At 48.6% G+C, this 16,550-nt stretch overlaps 1 protein-coding gene across 1 annotated transcript in view; it reads left to right on the top strand.

Annotated features, from left to right (window-relative positions):
- The window catches only part of nfascb (neurofascin homolog (chicken) b), a 52,985-nt gene that overhangs the window by 25,066 nt on the left and 11,369 nt on the right, over positions 1–16,550 (top strand). Inside the window, exons 19-21 of the mRNA XM_060938075.1 lie at positions 5,350–5,560; positions 7,038–7,160; positions 9,539–9,712. Coding sequence (XP_060794058.1) covers positions 5,350–5,560; positions 7,038–7,160; positions 9,539–9,712 — 508 coding nt within the window. The remainder of the gene's footprint in view (positions 1–5,349; positions 5,561–7,037; positions 7,161–9,538; positions 9,713–16,550) is intronic.

The following is a 16,550-nucleotide window of genomic DNA, read 5'->3' on the forward strand; positions in this document are numbered from 1 at the left end:
TGTCCTACCGTTTCCTACTTCCGTGTCCCCCCCCTCAGGTGAGTGATATCCGGAACACCGCTGCAGAGAGAGAGCCTGGGCCGGTGTGCTGGCGCTGTGGGGAGCCAGGGCACATCCAGCATCAGTGCTTGGCGATGGAGGTGGGCGTGGTGGTCCGGATCCCCGACGCGCCAGGAACCGTCCTCAATCGGGCCAGAGCGTATCGCATACCGGTGAGTATCCAAGGGGATACGTATCAGGCTTTGGTGGACTCCGGCTGTAATCAGACCTCAATCCACCAAAGCCTGGTGCAAGACGAGGCATTGGATAGAGCACAGTTGGTGAAGGTGTTGTGTGTGCATGGGGATGTTTACAACTACCCTTTAGTGTCAGTCCACATTCTGTTTCGAGGGGAGAAATTTAGAGTACAGGCAGCAGTTAATCCTCGCCTTACCCACTCTATAATTTTGGGGACTGATTGGCTGGGATTTCGGGATTTAATGACTCATTTAGTGAAGAGTGGGTCCTGCTGTAGTTCAGCGGGGGGAGGTCCCGGTGTGGCATTGGCGGGAGCAACTGTCACAGAGCCGTCTACATCATCACCGCATCAGAGTGAGGAGCAGCAGGCTCCTCCTCCCTCTCTCGGGGAATCCCTCACGGATTTTCCGTTAGAGCAATCGCAAGACGAGACTCTGCAGCATGCGTTTGACCAAGTGAGAGTAATCGATGGTCAAATGCTCCAGCCAAACGCCACCCAGTCCTTCCCCTGTTTTTCCATTATTAAGGATAGGTTATACAGAGTGACGCAGGACACTCAAACTAAGGAACAAGTAACCCAACCTTTGATCCCAAAGAGCCGCCAGGAATTGGTATTCCAGGCGGCTCACTTTAATCCCATGGCTGGACACTTAGGGCAGGATAAGACACAAGCCCGAATAATGGCCCGGTTCTATTGGCCAGGGATTCACGGCGATGTCTGTAGGTGGTGTACGGCGTGCCATGAATGCCAGTTAGTAAATCCAGCGGCCATTCCAAAAGCGCCTTTGCGCCCTCTACCATTAATCGAGACCCTGTTCGAAAGAATTGGGATGGATCTCGTCGGGCCATTAGATCGGTCAACACGAGGGTATCGCTTTATTTTAGTTCTCGTGGACTATCCAACGCGATACCCGGAAGCAGTGCCGCTCTGCAATATCTCCACACGTAGTATTGCGGAAGCGCTCTTCCACATCATCTCCCGAGTCGGAATCCCCAAAGAGATTCTGACTGATCAAGGCACTACATTTATGTCACACACACTGCGTGAACTGTAGGGGTTATTGGGAATCAAGCCGATCCGCACCAGCGTTTATCGCCCACAAACGGACGGTTTAGTAGAACTGTTTAATCGCACCCTCAAAAATATAATTAAAAAAATTGTAAGTGAGGATGCATGTAACTGGGATAAGTGGCTCGAGCCCCTGCTTTTCTCAGTGCGAGAGGTCCCACAAGCCTCCATGGGGTTCTCCCCATTCGAATTATTATATGGGCGTAAGCCGCGTGGCATCCTAGATGTGCTGCGGGAAAATTGGGAGGAGGGACCTTCCCCAAGCAAAAATGAAATTCAATACGTTATTGACCTGCGCACAAAACTCCACACACTCACACACCTAACCCAGGAGAATTTGCAGCAGACTCAAGAACATCAAGTCCACCTGTACAACAGGGGCATGCACCTTAGGGAATTCACACCGGGAGACAAAGTACTCGTGTTATTGCCCACGTCGAGCTCTAAATTAATCGCCAGGTGGCAAGGACCCTTTGAGATCACACGGCGAGTCGGGGACGTCGACTATGAGGTGAGGCGAACGGACAGGGGCGGGTTACAGGTATACCACCTCAATCTGTTAAAACGTTGGAGCGAGGAGGTCCCTGTGGAGCTGGTGTCGGTGGTTCCAGAGAAGGTGGAGCTGGGGCCAGAGGTTCAAAAGGGAACATCGGCATCACCCACCGCTCTGGTCCCCTGTGGAGCCCACCTCTCCCTGACCCAGCTCGTGGAGGTCGCCCGGTTGCAAACAGAATTTTCTGACGTGTTCTCGCCCCTGCCCGGCTGCACCGACCTCACAGAGCACCACATTGAGATGCCCCCAGGGGTGGTAGTGCACAGCCACCCTTACAGACTGCCCGAATACAAGAAAAAGGTGGTTCGGGAAGAACTCGAGGCCATGCTCGAAATGGGCATCATCGAGGAGTCCCACAGTGACTGGAGCAGTCCGGTGGTCTTGGTTCCCAAGGCTGATGGTTCGGTCCGGTTCTGTGTGGACTATAGAAAAGTCAATGCAGTGTCTAAATTTGACACGTACCCAATGCCTCGTATTGACGAGTTGCTCAATCGACTAGGCACGGCTCGTTTTTATTCAACACTGGATTTGACAAAGGGATATTGGCAGATCCCCTTGACTCCACTATCCCAAGAGAAAACGGCCTTTTCCACACCGTTTGGCTTACACCAGTTTGTCACACTTCCATTTGGGTTGTTTGGGGCGCCCGCTACGTTCCAGCGGCTTATGGATAGGGTCCTCCGCCCCCATGCCACCTATGCGGCCGCATACCTAGATGACATTATTATTTATAGTAATAACTGGCCGTGGCACCTAAAACACCTGAGGGCCGCCCTGGGGTCGCTGAGGCAAGCGGGGCTCACGGCCAACCCAAAGAACTGTGCGATTGGGCGGGTGGAAGTACGGTATCTGGGCTTCCACTTGGGCAATGGGCAGGTGTGTCCCCAAATCAATAAGACAGCAGCGATTACAGCCTGCCCGAGGCCCAAGACCAAAAAGGGGGTTAGGCAGTTCCTGGGGCTGGCTGGCTACTATTGTAGGTTTATACCTAATTATTTGGACGTCACCAGCCCGCTGACTGATCTCACTAAAAAGGGGGCACCAGATCTGGTCCAGTGGACGGAGCAATGCCAGCGGGCTTTTTCTAAGGTAAAGGCTGCACTGTGTGGGGGGCCACTGTTACACTCCCCTGACTTTTCTCTCCCCTTTGTTTTACAGATGGATGCATCGGACAGAGGGCTGGGGGCAGTTTTGTCCCAGGAGGTGGAGGGGGAGGACCGTCCAGTGCTGTACATCAGCCGTAAGCTGTCAGTGCACGAGGGCAGGTACAGCATCATAAAGAAGGATGCCTCGCCATCAAGTGGGTGGTCCTCACCCTCCACTACTATCTGCTGGGGTGCCCTTTCACCCTCTGGTCGGACCACACGCCCCTGCAGTGGCTCCACCGCATGAAGGATGCCAACGCACGGATCACCCGTTGGTATCTGGCACTCCAGCCGTTTAAGTTTGAGGTGGTCCACAGGCCAGGGGCGCAGATGGTTGTGGTGGACTTCCTCTCCCGTCAAGGGGGGGGGAGTTGGCTGCAGGCCGGACTGCTGCCCGGCCTGAGTCGGGCGATGGGGATATGTGGCAGTGGGGGTGTGGTCAAGCGTCGGTCTGTGAATGGAGGGCAGAGTCAGGGAAGGTAAGTGGCGGAAATCACTGCACCGGATGGGAATTAACCTGTGTTTGTGTGTCTTCCCCAGTGACTGCGCCCTATAAAGAGGAGAGGGAGAGTGGAGGAAGAGAGCTTCTCCCCAACCTGGATACTTGTGTGCGTGATTTAAGCTGAAAAGCTAAATAAAAGAGTTTTTGAGAACTCAGTTCTGGCCTGCCATGCTTCTGTGCTCCACTCACCTAGAACACGTGTTACATTGGGGTATATTTTTTTCATGAATGCCAAATACACTGTCTTGGAAAAGTATTAAATCTTGGAAAAAAACCCATCAGATTCATCTGGACTACAACTGACACACAGATAGTTCCAACTAGTACTTTTTTTTTGTAAACCAGTATGTCTTAAAGTAAATTTTGAAAGTCAAAATTCATTATTTGTCAGCAGATCTTAAAGTGAAAACTGAAAAATGCTGCTCACATAAGTATTCAACCCCTTTAGAGTAGTACTTTGTAGAACCAGTAGAAGTCTAGTAGGGTAAAGTCCTACCAGCTGTGCAAACTGGGAGAGATTTTCACTCATTCTTTCTATCAGATTTGTTCTAGGTTGTACAAGTTGGTTGGATGTTGTTTGTTTGCAATTTTCAAACAGTGCCACAGATTCTCAGTCAGATTCAGGTCGGGACTTTGACCTTTTTGTTTTTAACCATTCCTGCATTGCTTTTATCTTGTCTTTGGGGACCACTGTCCTACTGAAAGTGGAAATTAAGTTTCTCCCAAGCTTTAGTTTATTTTTTTTTTAAAGTAGACTGAAGCAGGTTCTTTTGTAATATCCATCCGTCCATTCTCCCTTCTATTTTGACACAAAGCCCAGGATCTGAGGATGAATGGCATCCCCAGTGCAAGATGCTGCCACTACCATATTTCACTTTAGCGATGGTGTCAATTAAGATATGACCGGCTTTAGGTTTGCACCACATATAGCACTTTTCCAAATACATTACCTTGAACTTGGTCTCATTACACCAACCCCCACCACCATATTCACTGGGTCATTCTCATCTCATCTCATTATCTCAAGCCGCTTTATCCTTCTACAGGGTCGCAGGCAAGCTGGAGCCTATCCCAGCTGACTACGGGCGAAAGGTGGGGTACACCCTGGACAAGTCGCCAGGTCATCACAGGGCTGACACATAGACACAGACAACCATTCACACTCACATTCACACCTACGGTCAATTTAGAGTCACCAGTTAACCTAACCTGCATGTCTTTGGACTGTGGGGGAAACCGGAGCACCCGGAGGAAACCCATGCAGACACGGGGAGAACATGCAAACTCCACACAGAAAGGCCCTCGCCGGCCCCGGGGCTCGAACCCAGGACCTTCTTGCTGTGAGGCGACAGCGCTAACCACTACACCACCGTGCCGCCCTGGGTCATTCTCATACATTCATATGGCTCTTCTGGATCATTGGTTGTTTTCTAGAAATTTTCCATACAGTCCTCAATTATGCAGAACTCGAAATGGTGCAGCTTCTGGTGTGAAACAGTTGACTATTGGCCTCACTGTGGCTTGCCTCACCAGTCAAGCAGCATTTTTCAGGGTTTTTTTTTTTATTTAATTATATGTTTGATGAGAAGCTTAATATTTTATTTAAACTGTACATAATATTTTCTCTTAAATCTGACTGATCACATACAGTATTTCAGTGTTTCAATCAGTGACACAGAACTAAAATGTAAAGTACTAGTCAAATTGACCTGTGATTTGCTTCTATAACCTTAATCAAATTGCATAGTATATACAACATTAATGAGATTTAAACTGGTAAACATAAGTATAACTACAATGATGGTATTCTGAGATTCTTTGCATTGTTGTTTGTGTTACTCAGGCGTATTACTGGCGAGAGAGCAGCCGCCTGCCCCATCACAGTGTCACCACAAGGATCAAATCTAAGAGCTTTAAAGCAAATGGGCCGCGGCTTTCTGGCACCTTAACTGGCCTCATCCCCTACAGCAACTACAAGATGTACATAGTAGTGGCCAATAACCGCTATGAGGGTCCACCAAGCAACACAATTGAGTTTCAAACCCTTGAGGGAGGTACTGACAACTTCTTAATTCAGTTAATCAAGCAATACACAATCTCATCTCATCTCATTATCTCTAGCCACTTTATCCTGTTCTACAGGGTCGCAGGCAAGCTGGAGCCTATCCCAGCTGACTATGGGCGAAAGGTGGGGTACACCCTGGACAAGTCGCCAGGTCATCACAGGGCTGACACATAGACACAGACAACCATTCACAATCACATTCACACCTACGGTCAATTTAGAGTCACCAGTTAACCTAACCTGCATGTCTTTGGACTGTGGGGGAAACCGGAGCACCCAGAGGAAACCCACGCAGACACGGGGAGAACATGCAAACTCCACACAGAAAGGCCCTCGCCGGCCACGGGGCTCGAACCCAGACCTTCTTGCTGTGAGGCAACAGCGCTAACCACTACACCACCGTGCCGCCCGCAATACACAATATGATACTTAATTTCCTGTTCCTGTAATTACTTTTCCTGAAAATCAATAATAATAATAATAATAATAGAAAAAGGGTGGCACGGTGCTGTAGTGGTTAGCGCTGTCGTCTCACAGCAAGAAGGTCCGGGTTCGAGCCCCATGGCCGACGAGGGCCTTTCTGTGCGGAGTTTGCATGTTCTCCCCGTGTCCACATGGGTTTCCTCCGGGTGCTCCGATTTCCCCCACAGTCCAAAGACATGCAGGTTAGGTTAACTGGTGACTCTAAATTGACCATAGGTGTGAATGTGAGTGTGAATGGTTGTCTGTGTCTATGTGTCAGCCCTGTGATGACCTGGCGACTTGTCCAGGGTGTACCCCACCTTTCGCCCGTAGTCAGCTGGGATAGGCTCCAGCTTGCCTGCGACCCTGTAGAACAGGATAAAGCAGTTAGAGATAATGAGAGATCAGACAATAGAAAAATGAAAGTGATGTTATTCACTGTATAATTAATATTTACTGATGACATGTCATGATGCATAGAGGACTGTATGAGTTGGCAAAGGTTTTGATGGCTTGGAACCAAGCAGTGATTTTTGTATAAAAATATTTATTGATATTTTTGACTGGGCATGGTGTGCTGTGGAAGTTGTCTGCTCCCCACACACCAGTAGAGTTCCCAAATGATAAGCTTGACCTCTCAGAAACAAAAGCCAACTGTCACTTGTCAGGCCAGCAAATACTTCTAAAGTTTAATACTGCCCTTCCTTGGGGTGGAAGTGGAGGCATCTTAAGCTGAATCCTGTTCTATTTGACACTGTTGGCATATGTTATCCAGGTGATTCTCACCACCCCTGGAAATTAGGATGGTTGAAATAAAATGCTAGTTACATATGTATCTGTTTTTATGAACTCTGGATAACTGGGTTCCTTTGCATTTGCTCAGTGAGAGGTTCCAGGAAAAATTGCAGTATGATAATAACTTGTATTGCAAATAATATGCCATTTACTTACACAAAGTACTAATACACTGTCATTTTTAGCTATTACGTATTTCTCATCTGCAGTGCCATCAATACCCAGATCCTTCAGGATCATGCACAGGCATTATGACACCATCTATCTGGACTGGGAGGAACCTGCAGAACCCAATGGCATCCTGACTGGGTACATCCTCAAATACCAGACATGTAAGCATATCTCTGCATAATTAACAGTAAAAAGGAATGGCTAAAAATAAAACCCTATTCCAAAAAAGTTGGGACAAAGTACAAATTGTAAATAAAAACGGAATGCAATAATCTACAAATCTCAAAAACTGATATTGTATTCACAATAGAACATAGACAACATATCAAATGTCGAAAGTGAGACATTTTGAAATTTCATGCCAAATATTGGCTCATTTGAAATTTCATGACAGCAACACGTCTCAAAAAAGTTGGGACAGGGGCAATAAGAGGCTGGAAAAGTTAAAGGTACAAAAAAGGAACAGCTGGAAGACCAAATTGCAACTCATTAGGTCAATTGGCAATAGGTCATTAACATGACTGGGTATAAAAAGAGCATCTTGGAGTGGCAGCGGCTCTCAGAAGTAAAGATGGGAAGAGGATCACCAATCCCCCTAATTCTGCACCGACAAATAGTGGAGCAATATCAGAAAGGAGTTCAACAGTGTAAAATTGCAAAGAGTTTGAACATATCATCATCTACAGTGCATAATATCATCAAAAGATTCAGAGAATCTGGAAAAATCTCTGTGCGTAAGGGTCAAGGCTGGAAAACCATACTGGGTGCCCGTGATCTTCGGCACCTTAAACGGCACTGCATCACATACAGACATGCTTCTGTATTGGAAATCACAAAATGGGCTCAGGAATATTTCCAGATAACATTATCTGTGAACACAATTCACCGTGCCATCCGCCGTTGCCAGCTAAAACTCTATAGTTCAAAGAAGAAGCTGTATCTAAACATGATCCAGAAGCACAGACGTCTTCTCTGGGCCAAGGCTCATTTATAATGGACTGTGGAAAAGTGGAAAACTGTTCTGTGGTCAGACGAATCAAAATTTGAAGTTCTTTATGGAAATCAGGGACGCTGTGTCATTCGGACTAAAGAGGAGAAGGACGACCCAAGTTGTTATTAGCGCTCAGTTCAGAAGCCTGCATCTCTGATGGTATGGGGTTGCATTAGTGGATGTGGCATGGGCAGCTTACACATCTGGAAAGACACCATCAATGCTGAAAGGTATATCCAGGTTCTAGAGCAGGGGTGTCCAAACTGATCCATAAAGGGCCGTGTGGCTGCAGGTTTTCATTCCAGCCATGCAGCAGCACACCTGACTTGGCTCATTCAATCAAGTGAACTGTCTTCACACAGTCAAATACTTGCAGCCACACCCACCCTTGATTAAAGGGTGGGTGTGTCAGTTGATTGAATAAGCCAAATCAGGTGTGCTGCTGCATGGCTGGAATGAAAACCTGCAGCCACACGGCCCTTTATGGATCAGTTTGGACACCCCTGTTCTAGAGCAACATATGCTCCCATCCAGACGACGTCTCTTTCAGGGAAGACCTTGCATTTTCCAACATGACAATGCCAAACCACATACTGCATCGATTACAGCATCATGGCTGTGTAGAAGAAGGGTCCAGGTACTGAACTGGCCAGCCTGCAGTCCAGATCTTTCACCCATAGAAAACATTTGGCGCATCATAAAACAGAAGATACAACAAAAAAGACCTAAGACAGTTGAGCAACTAGAATCCTACATTAGACAAGAATGGGTTAACATTCCTATCCCTAAACTTGAGCAACTTGTCTCCTCAGTCCCCAGACATTTACAGACTGTTGTAAAGAGAAAAGGGGATGTATCACAGTGGTAAACCTGGCCTTGTCCGAACTTTTTTGAGATGTGTTGTTGTCATGAAATTTAAAATCACCTAATTTTTCTCTTTAAATGATACATTTTCTGGGCGGCACGGTGGTGTAGTGGTTAGCGCTGTCGCCTCACAGCAAGACAGTCCTGGGTTCGAGCCCTGGGGCCGACGAGGGCCTTTCTGTGTGGAGTTTGCATGTTCTCCCCGTGTCCGCGTGGGTTTCCTCCGGGTGCTCCGGTTTCCCCCACAGTCCAAAGACATGCAGGTTAGGTTAACTGGTGACTCTAAATTGACCGTAGGTGTGAATGTGAGTGTGAATGGTTGTCTGTGTCAGCCCTGTGATGACCTGGCGACTTGTCCAGGGTGTACCCCGCCTTTCGCCCGTAGTCAGCTGGGATAGGCTCCAGCTTGCCTGCGACCCTGTAGAAGGATAAAGCGGCTTGAGATAATGAGATGAGATGATACATTTTCTCAGTTTAAACATTTGATATGTCATCTATGTTCTATTCTGAATAAAATATGGCATTTTGAAACTTCCACATCATTGCATTCCGTTTTTATTTACAATTTGTACTTTGTCCCAACTTTTTTGGACTCGGGGTTGTAAGAGGTATCAATTTAGCCTACCTTTTCTCTGCCTCTGCTCTGGATCAGTTGTTTTACCTGTGATTTGATTTCCTGTGTAGTGAATGCCTCAGCAGGAGAGCGGATGCTGGTGGAAGAACTCCCCCCCAACACTACACAATTCTCATTGCGCCGCTTTGACCGCTACACTCGTTACAAGTTCAGTCTGGCTGCTCAGACACAGGTGGGAGTGGGAGAAGCATTCACAGAGGAGTCGCCCCATTTCACAACAGAGGGTAAGAACTTAAGCAATGCCATCCAAAAGAGGTTTTCATTAGATTTCCCTGGTGATCAGAGCTGTACTGAGTAATACCTGTTTATTAATAATGCATGACAAGTAAAGGGATGCAAGAGCAGGGCTTATTTTATGTAAAATAAAGGCAATAAAAACAAAAATCTGAGGCTACAGTAAATAATCGGACAAAGGGTTGGGGATACTGTTGCTCAAACAGTAGTATACTTGGCAAATCCAAAGACCAGCAAACTAGATAGAAACAAGATGAAAAACAGACTGATGAGCATGCAGGCTGAGTATGGTCGCAAAAATAATATATAGATCAACACTAAGAGTCCAGTGTCCATTTACAGGCTGGGGATAAATTAGGGATAAAATTAGCTCATGTTTAAAGTCTTTAATTTTCTGTAAAGCTGCTTTGTGACAATGTCGGTTGTTAAAAGTGCTGTACAAATAAACTTGACTTGACTTGATTGGAGCTTATCAATTGACCTGGAAATTGAGGATTCTGAGTAGTGTGAGAGTTGAGTGGTGAGTGAATTTTGCAGCTACTTGAGCGAAGAAGTGTGACCATTTTTCTGGATGGTTTGCACAGAAAGTCCATAAGAACCTGACAGTCTCCTGGTTTACTCTTTCTATTTGCCTTTTCTAGTGTTTGAATACTTCTGAAATAATAATTATGCTATTACAAACGCTGTAGGTAGGGATGGAAGAGGGGTCAGGCAGAGAAACCTTGAAAAAACTGTCTATCACAAGTAGAATTGTGGTCATGCTTTGAAATCAGGCAGGTCAGTAAAGCCTATGACAATGTGTTACCAGAGATGTTAAACGACTGGGATTATTAGGTAGGTCTCTCTTTCTCCTATAGCTGTAGTGAAACAAGATTCTGGCAGGATTGTGTCAACAGTTTTGATTTTGTCACTGTGACAGTCCCCGAGTATAGTGAGTGGGGACAGGCAGGTTTTCATTCAGTGTCATTTCTTATCAACTTAACTGCTTTTTAGCTGTTTAGAGTGAAACACACACACACACACACACACACACACACAAGAACGCTCTGGTTGGGAGAACTTTCTCCTCGCTGCTCTCTCTCCCCTTATTAGACCTCGGCCATTACTAAAAGGCATACGCGCTCACACACACACACACACACACACAACATTAATTAGACACAGGTGTGATCCTTTTGCCTCTCACCTTCCCCGGCCTCACTCTCAATTCACAAACTGGTACTTGATCACTCCCCCGCTGCCACATACTCCCACCACCTACCTGAGGTCAGGGAGCTATTCGGCCTGTAGTTGACCCCCCAACTGGAAAGATAGTCTGCCACCACCATCTGTGCCACTGGCCTGTGGACCACCTTGAGCTTAAAGGGCTCCAGAGCTCGATACCAACAAGTGATCTGCAAGTTGGCATCCTTTATGTGGTGGAGCCACCGCAGCGGGGCATGAGCCAAACAGATGGTCAAAGGGCATCCCAACAAGTAATACCAGATGGTGAGGACCGCCCACTTGATGGCCAGACATTCCTTTTCAATGGTGCTGTACTTAGTCACTTAGTCTCTTGCACCAAGAGCTTGTGGCTGATGTACAGCACCAGGTGCTCCTCCTCCTCCACCATCTGGGACAAACCAGCCCCCAGCACTCTGTATGACGTATCAGTCTGCAAAACAAAGGGGAGAAAGAAGTCAGTGGAGTCTAACAATGGCCCACCACACAGTGCAGCCTTTACCTGGGTGAAGGCCCATTGGCACTGCTCTGTCCACTGGCCCGGATCTAGCACTCCTTTTTAGTGAGATCAGTCGGGGGGCTGGTGATGTCCGAATAGTTAGGCACAAACCTATGATAATAGCCAGCCAGGCCCAGAAACTGTCTCACCAACTCAAGAACAGCACTGAAGTGGTTTACATGCTGTGGCCAATCATTGCTATATATAATGATGCTGTCTAGATAGGCATCATCTCGGTAGGTGATAGATGGTGTGACTGCATCGATGATCCCCTCGGTGTCACAGTCTTCCACCCTCAACCACCACTGGCAGGCGTCCCGGAGCTTCTGGCTGAATGCAATGCCAACTGACCTCCTCCAAGGTCAGTGTGTGGAAGTGCTGACAGTGTTGCTCAGGGATGTGGCTGAGGCATTGCAGGATGGCTCGCATTAAGTCCACATACTCTAGCCTGTTGTCAGTGGGTAGTTGTTGAGCAGTGAACTGGGCCTTTCTGATTAGGAGCAGCAATAGGTGAACCGCTTGCTGCTTGACCGGCCACCCCCACACTTTGCAGCTTGCTCAAAGAGTGCCAGGAAGGCCTCCAGGTCAGCATGAGGCTCCATTTTTGTCAGAAAACTGTGGGGGAAGCCCAAGGGACACAGCAGCTGAGGTGCCTGCTGACACCAGCAGGTTCTGGAACACCTGGCAATTCTCCTGCTGGGCCTGTAGCAAGGCTTCAAAGAGCTGCTCCTGCTCATTGTGCAAAGCAACCAATGCCTGGTGCTGGTTCTGTTGGGTGGTGGTGAGGGCATGGATGAATTCCTTAAAGGGTGAAGACTCCACATTGGCAGTTCCCTTCAGTGTCCTGGGTTTTGACCATGCCCCTGCTGCTACAGTCACTAATCTGATGAAGACATATAAGGACATTTGTGATAGTTTCTCTGATGTGAGTGGAGTACAGAAGCATGGCAGGCGGGAGCTAATGTTCAGACATGTTTATTACTAGCTTTTCAGCTTCTCACTCGGGCACTCTAGGACATGTATGTGCATACACACACATCAATTGACAACAGATATAATGACTTGGCCACTCACCTTCCCTGACCCCGCCCTCCATTCACAAACTGATGCTCGGCCACCACCTGACTCAGGCCAGGGAGCCGTCCAGCCTGCAGCAGATTCCCCCCCCCCCGACAGGACAGGAAGTCTGCCACCACCATCTGTGACCCTCGGTCTGTGGACCACCTCGAATTTAAATGGCTGGAGGGCAAGATACTAACGGGTGATCCGCATGTTGACATCCTTCATGTGGTGGAGCCACTGGAGGGGCACGTGGGCCAAGCAGAGGGTGAAAGGGCGTCCCAACAGGTAGTATTGGAGGGTGAGGACTGCCCACTTGATGGCCAGACACTCCTTCTCAATAGTGCTGTACTTGCTTTCATGCATCGAGAGCTTGCAGCTGATGTACAGCACGGGTCATTCCTCGCCCTCCACCTTCTGGGACAGAACGGCCCCCTGTCTGATGCATCTGTCTGTAAAACAAAGGGGGAGAGAGAAGTCAAGGGAGTGTAAAAGTGGCCCCCCACACAGTGCAGCTTTTACCTTAGAAAAAGCCTGTTGGCATTGCTCCGTCTACTGGACCGGATCTTATGCTCCCTTTTTAGTGAGATCAGTTATCCCGTGACATCCAAATAATTAGGTAATGAATTAGGTATGAACCTATAATAGTAGCCAGCCAGCCCCAGGAATTGTCTCACTCCCTTTTTGGTCTTGGGCCTCAGGCAGGCTGCAATTGCTGCAGTCTTGTTAATTTGGGGATGCACCTGCCCATGACCCAAGTGGAAACCCAGACACTGTACTTACACCCGCCCAATTGCACACTTTTTCAGGTTAGCTGTGAGACCTGCATGCCTCAGTGACTTTAGGACGGCCCTAAGGTGTCCCAGGTGCCGCGGCCAATCATTGCTATAGATAATGATGTCGTCGAGGTACATGGCCACATAGGCGGTATGAGGGCGGAGGATCGTCCATGAGCCGCTGGAACATCGTGGGAGCCCCAAATAACCCAAAAGGAAGTGTGACAAATTGGTGTAACCCAAATGATGTGGAAAAGGCTGTTTTTTCTCGGGATAGAGGAGTCAAGGGGATCTGCCAATATCCCTTCATTAGATCCAATGTCGAATAAAAGTGAGCTGCTCCTAATTAATTAAACAACTCATCAATGCAAGGCATTGGGTATGCATCAAATTTAGATACCACACTGACCTTTCTATAGTCCACACAGAACCGGACCAACCTGTCGGTCTTGGGAACCAGGACTTCTGGGCTGCTCCAGTCACTGTGGGACTCCTCGATTATGCCCATTTTGAGCATGGCCTTGAGCTCATCCTGGACCACCTTTTTTTTGTGTTTGGGCAAGTGGTAAGGGCGGCTATGCACCACCACCCCTGGGGGCGTCTCAATGTGGTGTTCTGTGAGGTGGGTGCGGCTGGGCAGGGGAGAGAACGCATCAAAAAATTGCTTCTGCAACTTGGCTACCTCTGTGAGATGGGCTGGCGAGAGGTGGTCTCCACAAGGGACTGGAGTGGCTTGAGGCGTTTTTTTTTCTTTTGTACCTCCGGCCCCAGCTCCGCCTTTTCGGGGACTGCCGACACCAACGCCATGGGGACCCCCTCGTTTCAATGTTTTAACAGGTTGAGGTGGTAAATTTGTAATGCCCCACCCCTATCTGTTCACCTCACCTCATAGTCGACGTCCCTGATTCGCCGCATGACCTCGAAGGGCCCTTGCCACTTGGTGATTAATTTGGAGCTCGATGTGGGCAATAATACGAGCACTTTGTCTCCTGGTGTGAAGTCTCTAAGGCGCGTGCCCCTGTCATACAGTCGGACTTGATGTTCTTGTGCCTGCCGCAAATTCTTCTGGGTTAAGTGAGTGAGTGTGTGGAGTTTTGCACACAGATCAAGAACATATTGAATTTCGTTCTTGCTAGGTCAAGGTCCCTCCTCCCAATTCCCTCATAGCACGTCCAAAATGCCATGCAGCTTACGCCCATATAATAACTAGAATGGTGAAAAACCTGTGGAGGCTTGCGGGACCTCTCGAACTGCAAATAGCAGGGGCTCGAGCCATTTATCCTCATTATGTGCATCCTCACTTTCAAATTTCCAAATTAAGCTTTTGAGGATTTGATTAAACCATTCCACTAAGCCATCCATTTGTGGGTGATAAACACTGGTGCAGATAGACTTACTTCCCAATAACCCATACAGTTCATGCAGTGTGTGTGACATAAATGTAGTGCCTTGGTCTGTCAGGATTTCTTTCAGTATCCCAACCTAGGAGATAACACTGAAGAGCGCTTCCACAATACTGCATCCTGAGATATTGCAGAGAGGCACTGCTTTTGGATATCATGTTGCATAGTCCACCAGAACTAAAATGAAGCGATATCCTCATGCTGACCAATCTAATGGCCCAATGAGATCCATCCCAATTCTCTCAAAAGGGGTCTCGATCAGAGGGAGAGGGCACAAAGGTGCTTTTGGAGTGGCCGTGGGATTTACTAATTGGCATTTGCAGCATGCCGCACACCACCGACGGACATGCCCATGAATCCCTGGCCAATAGAACTGGGCCATTATTTGGGCTAGTGTTTTATCCTAGCCTAAGTGTCTGGCCATGGGGTTAAAGTGAGCCACATGGAATATGAGTTCCCTATGGCTCTTTGAGATCAACAACTGGGTTATTTGTTCACCGGTTTGAGTGTCCTGCATCACTCAGTACAACCTATCCTTCATAATAGCGAAATAGGGGAAGGCTGGTGTCATGCTCGGCTGAAGAGTTTGACCATCAATTACTCGCACTTGGTCAAATGCATGACGCAGAGTCTCGTTTCACAACTGCTCTAATGGGAAATCCTCAAGGGATTCCCCAAGAGAGGGAGGAGGGGCAGGCTGCTCCTCACTCCTTGTATCACCCTGACGCAGTGCTGACGTACACGGCTCTGTGACAGCTTCCCCAGCAAATGCCACACCGGGACCTTCCCGTGACATATTAATGCAGGACCCACCTCTTACTGTGTGTTCCATCAGTTCTTTAAACCCTGGCCAATCAGTCCCCAAAATAAGCGAGTGGGTGAGACGAGGATTAACCGCTGCCTTTATTCTATGTTTCTCTCCCCGAAATAGAATGTGGACGGACACTAATGGGTAGTTGTGAACATTCCTGTGCACACAGTACCTTCACCACTTGTGCTCTCCCCAATGCCTCACCTTGCACCAGGCTTTGGTGGATTGAGGCCTGGTTACAGCCGGAAGAAGACACAGACACGGAAGGGGAAAACAGGAGGACACCACGGGTGCGTCGGGCTGGCTGGGGGGGAGCCGGCCCCTGCCTCCGCAGTGGAGGAAAAGGGCAGGGACGGGAAGCAGAGAGGGAGAGAGACAGAGAGAGAAAAGAGGAGAAGAGGTGACGTCCTCCTGCCATCGGAACCGCCGCCAGGTGGTTCTCCGCCAGTTCAATGGCTTGTTCCAGCGACACCGGGCAGTGACACTGGACCCACTCCACCGTTTGTTCCGGAAGTGGCGTGATGAACTGTTCCAGTGTCACTAGGTCAATAATTCCCTCGGCGTCATGGTCATCTGCCCCCAGCCACTGCCGGCAGGCGTCCCAGAGCTGTTGGCCGAACGTGAACAGCTGGCCGACCTCCTCCAATTTCAGCGCCCAGAAGTGCTGACACTGTTTTTCCAGGGAATGGGCAACACGCTATAGAATGGCTCACTTTAAGTCGGCATATATGAGCCGGCTGTTGGCGAGGAGGTGCAGCGCAGCGAGCTGCGCCTCGCCAGTCAGCAATGGAAGTAGGTGCACTGCGCACTGCTTGACCAGCTACCCCCATGCTTCAGCTGCTTGCTTGAAGAGTGCGAGGAAGGCTTCCGGATCATTGTGCGGACCCATCTTCATTAGGGTGAGGTGGGGAGGGTCCGCTGCAGTGGTGGTCGAGGACCCTGCTGACACAAGCAGGTGCCGGAATGCCTGGCGATCTTCTTGCTGGGCCAGCATCAAGGCCTCGAAGCATTGTTCCTGCTCCTTCCAGAAGGCGATCAGCGCTTGATGCTGGTTCTGCT

Source organism: Neoarius graeffei, chromosome 13 (assembly GCF_027579695.1).
Source record: "Neoarius graeffei isolate fNeoGra1 chromosome 13, fNeoGra1.pri, whole genome shotgun sequence".
Taxonomy (NCBI): domain Eukaryota; kingdom Metazoa; phylum Chordata; class Actinopteri; order Siluriformes; family Ariidae; genus Neoarius; species Neoarius graeffei.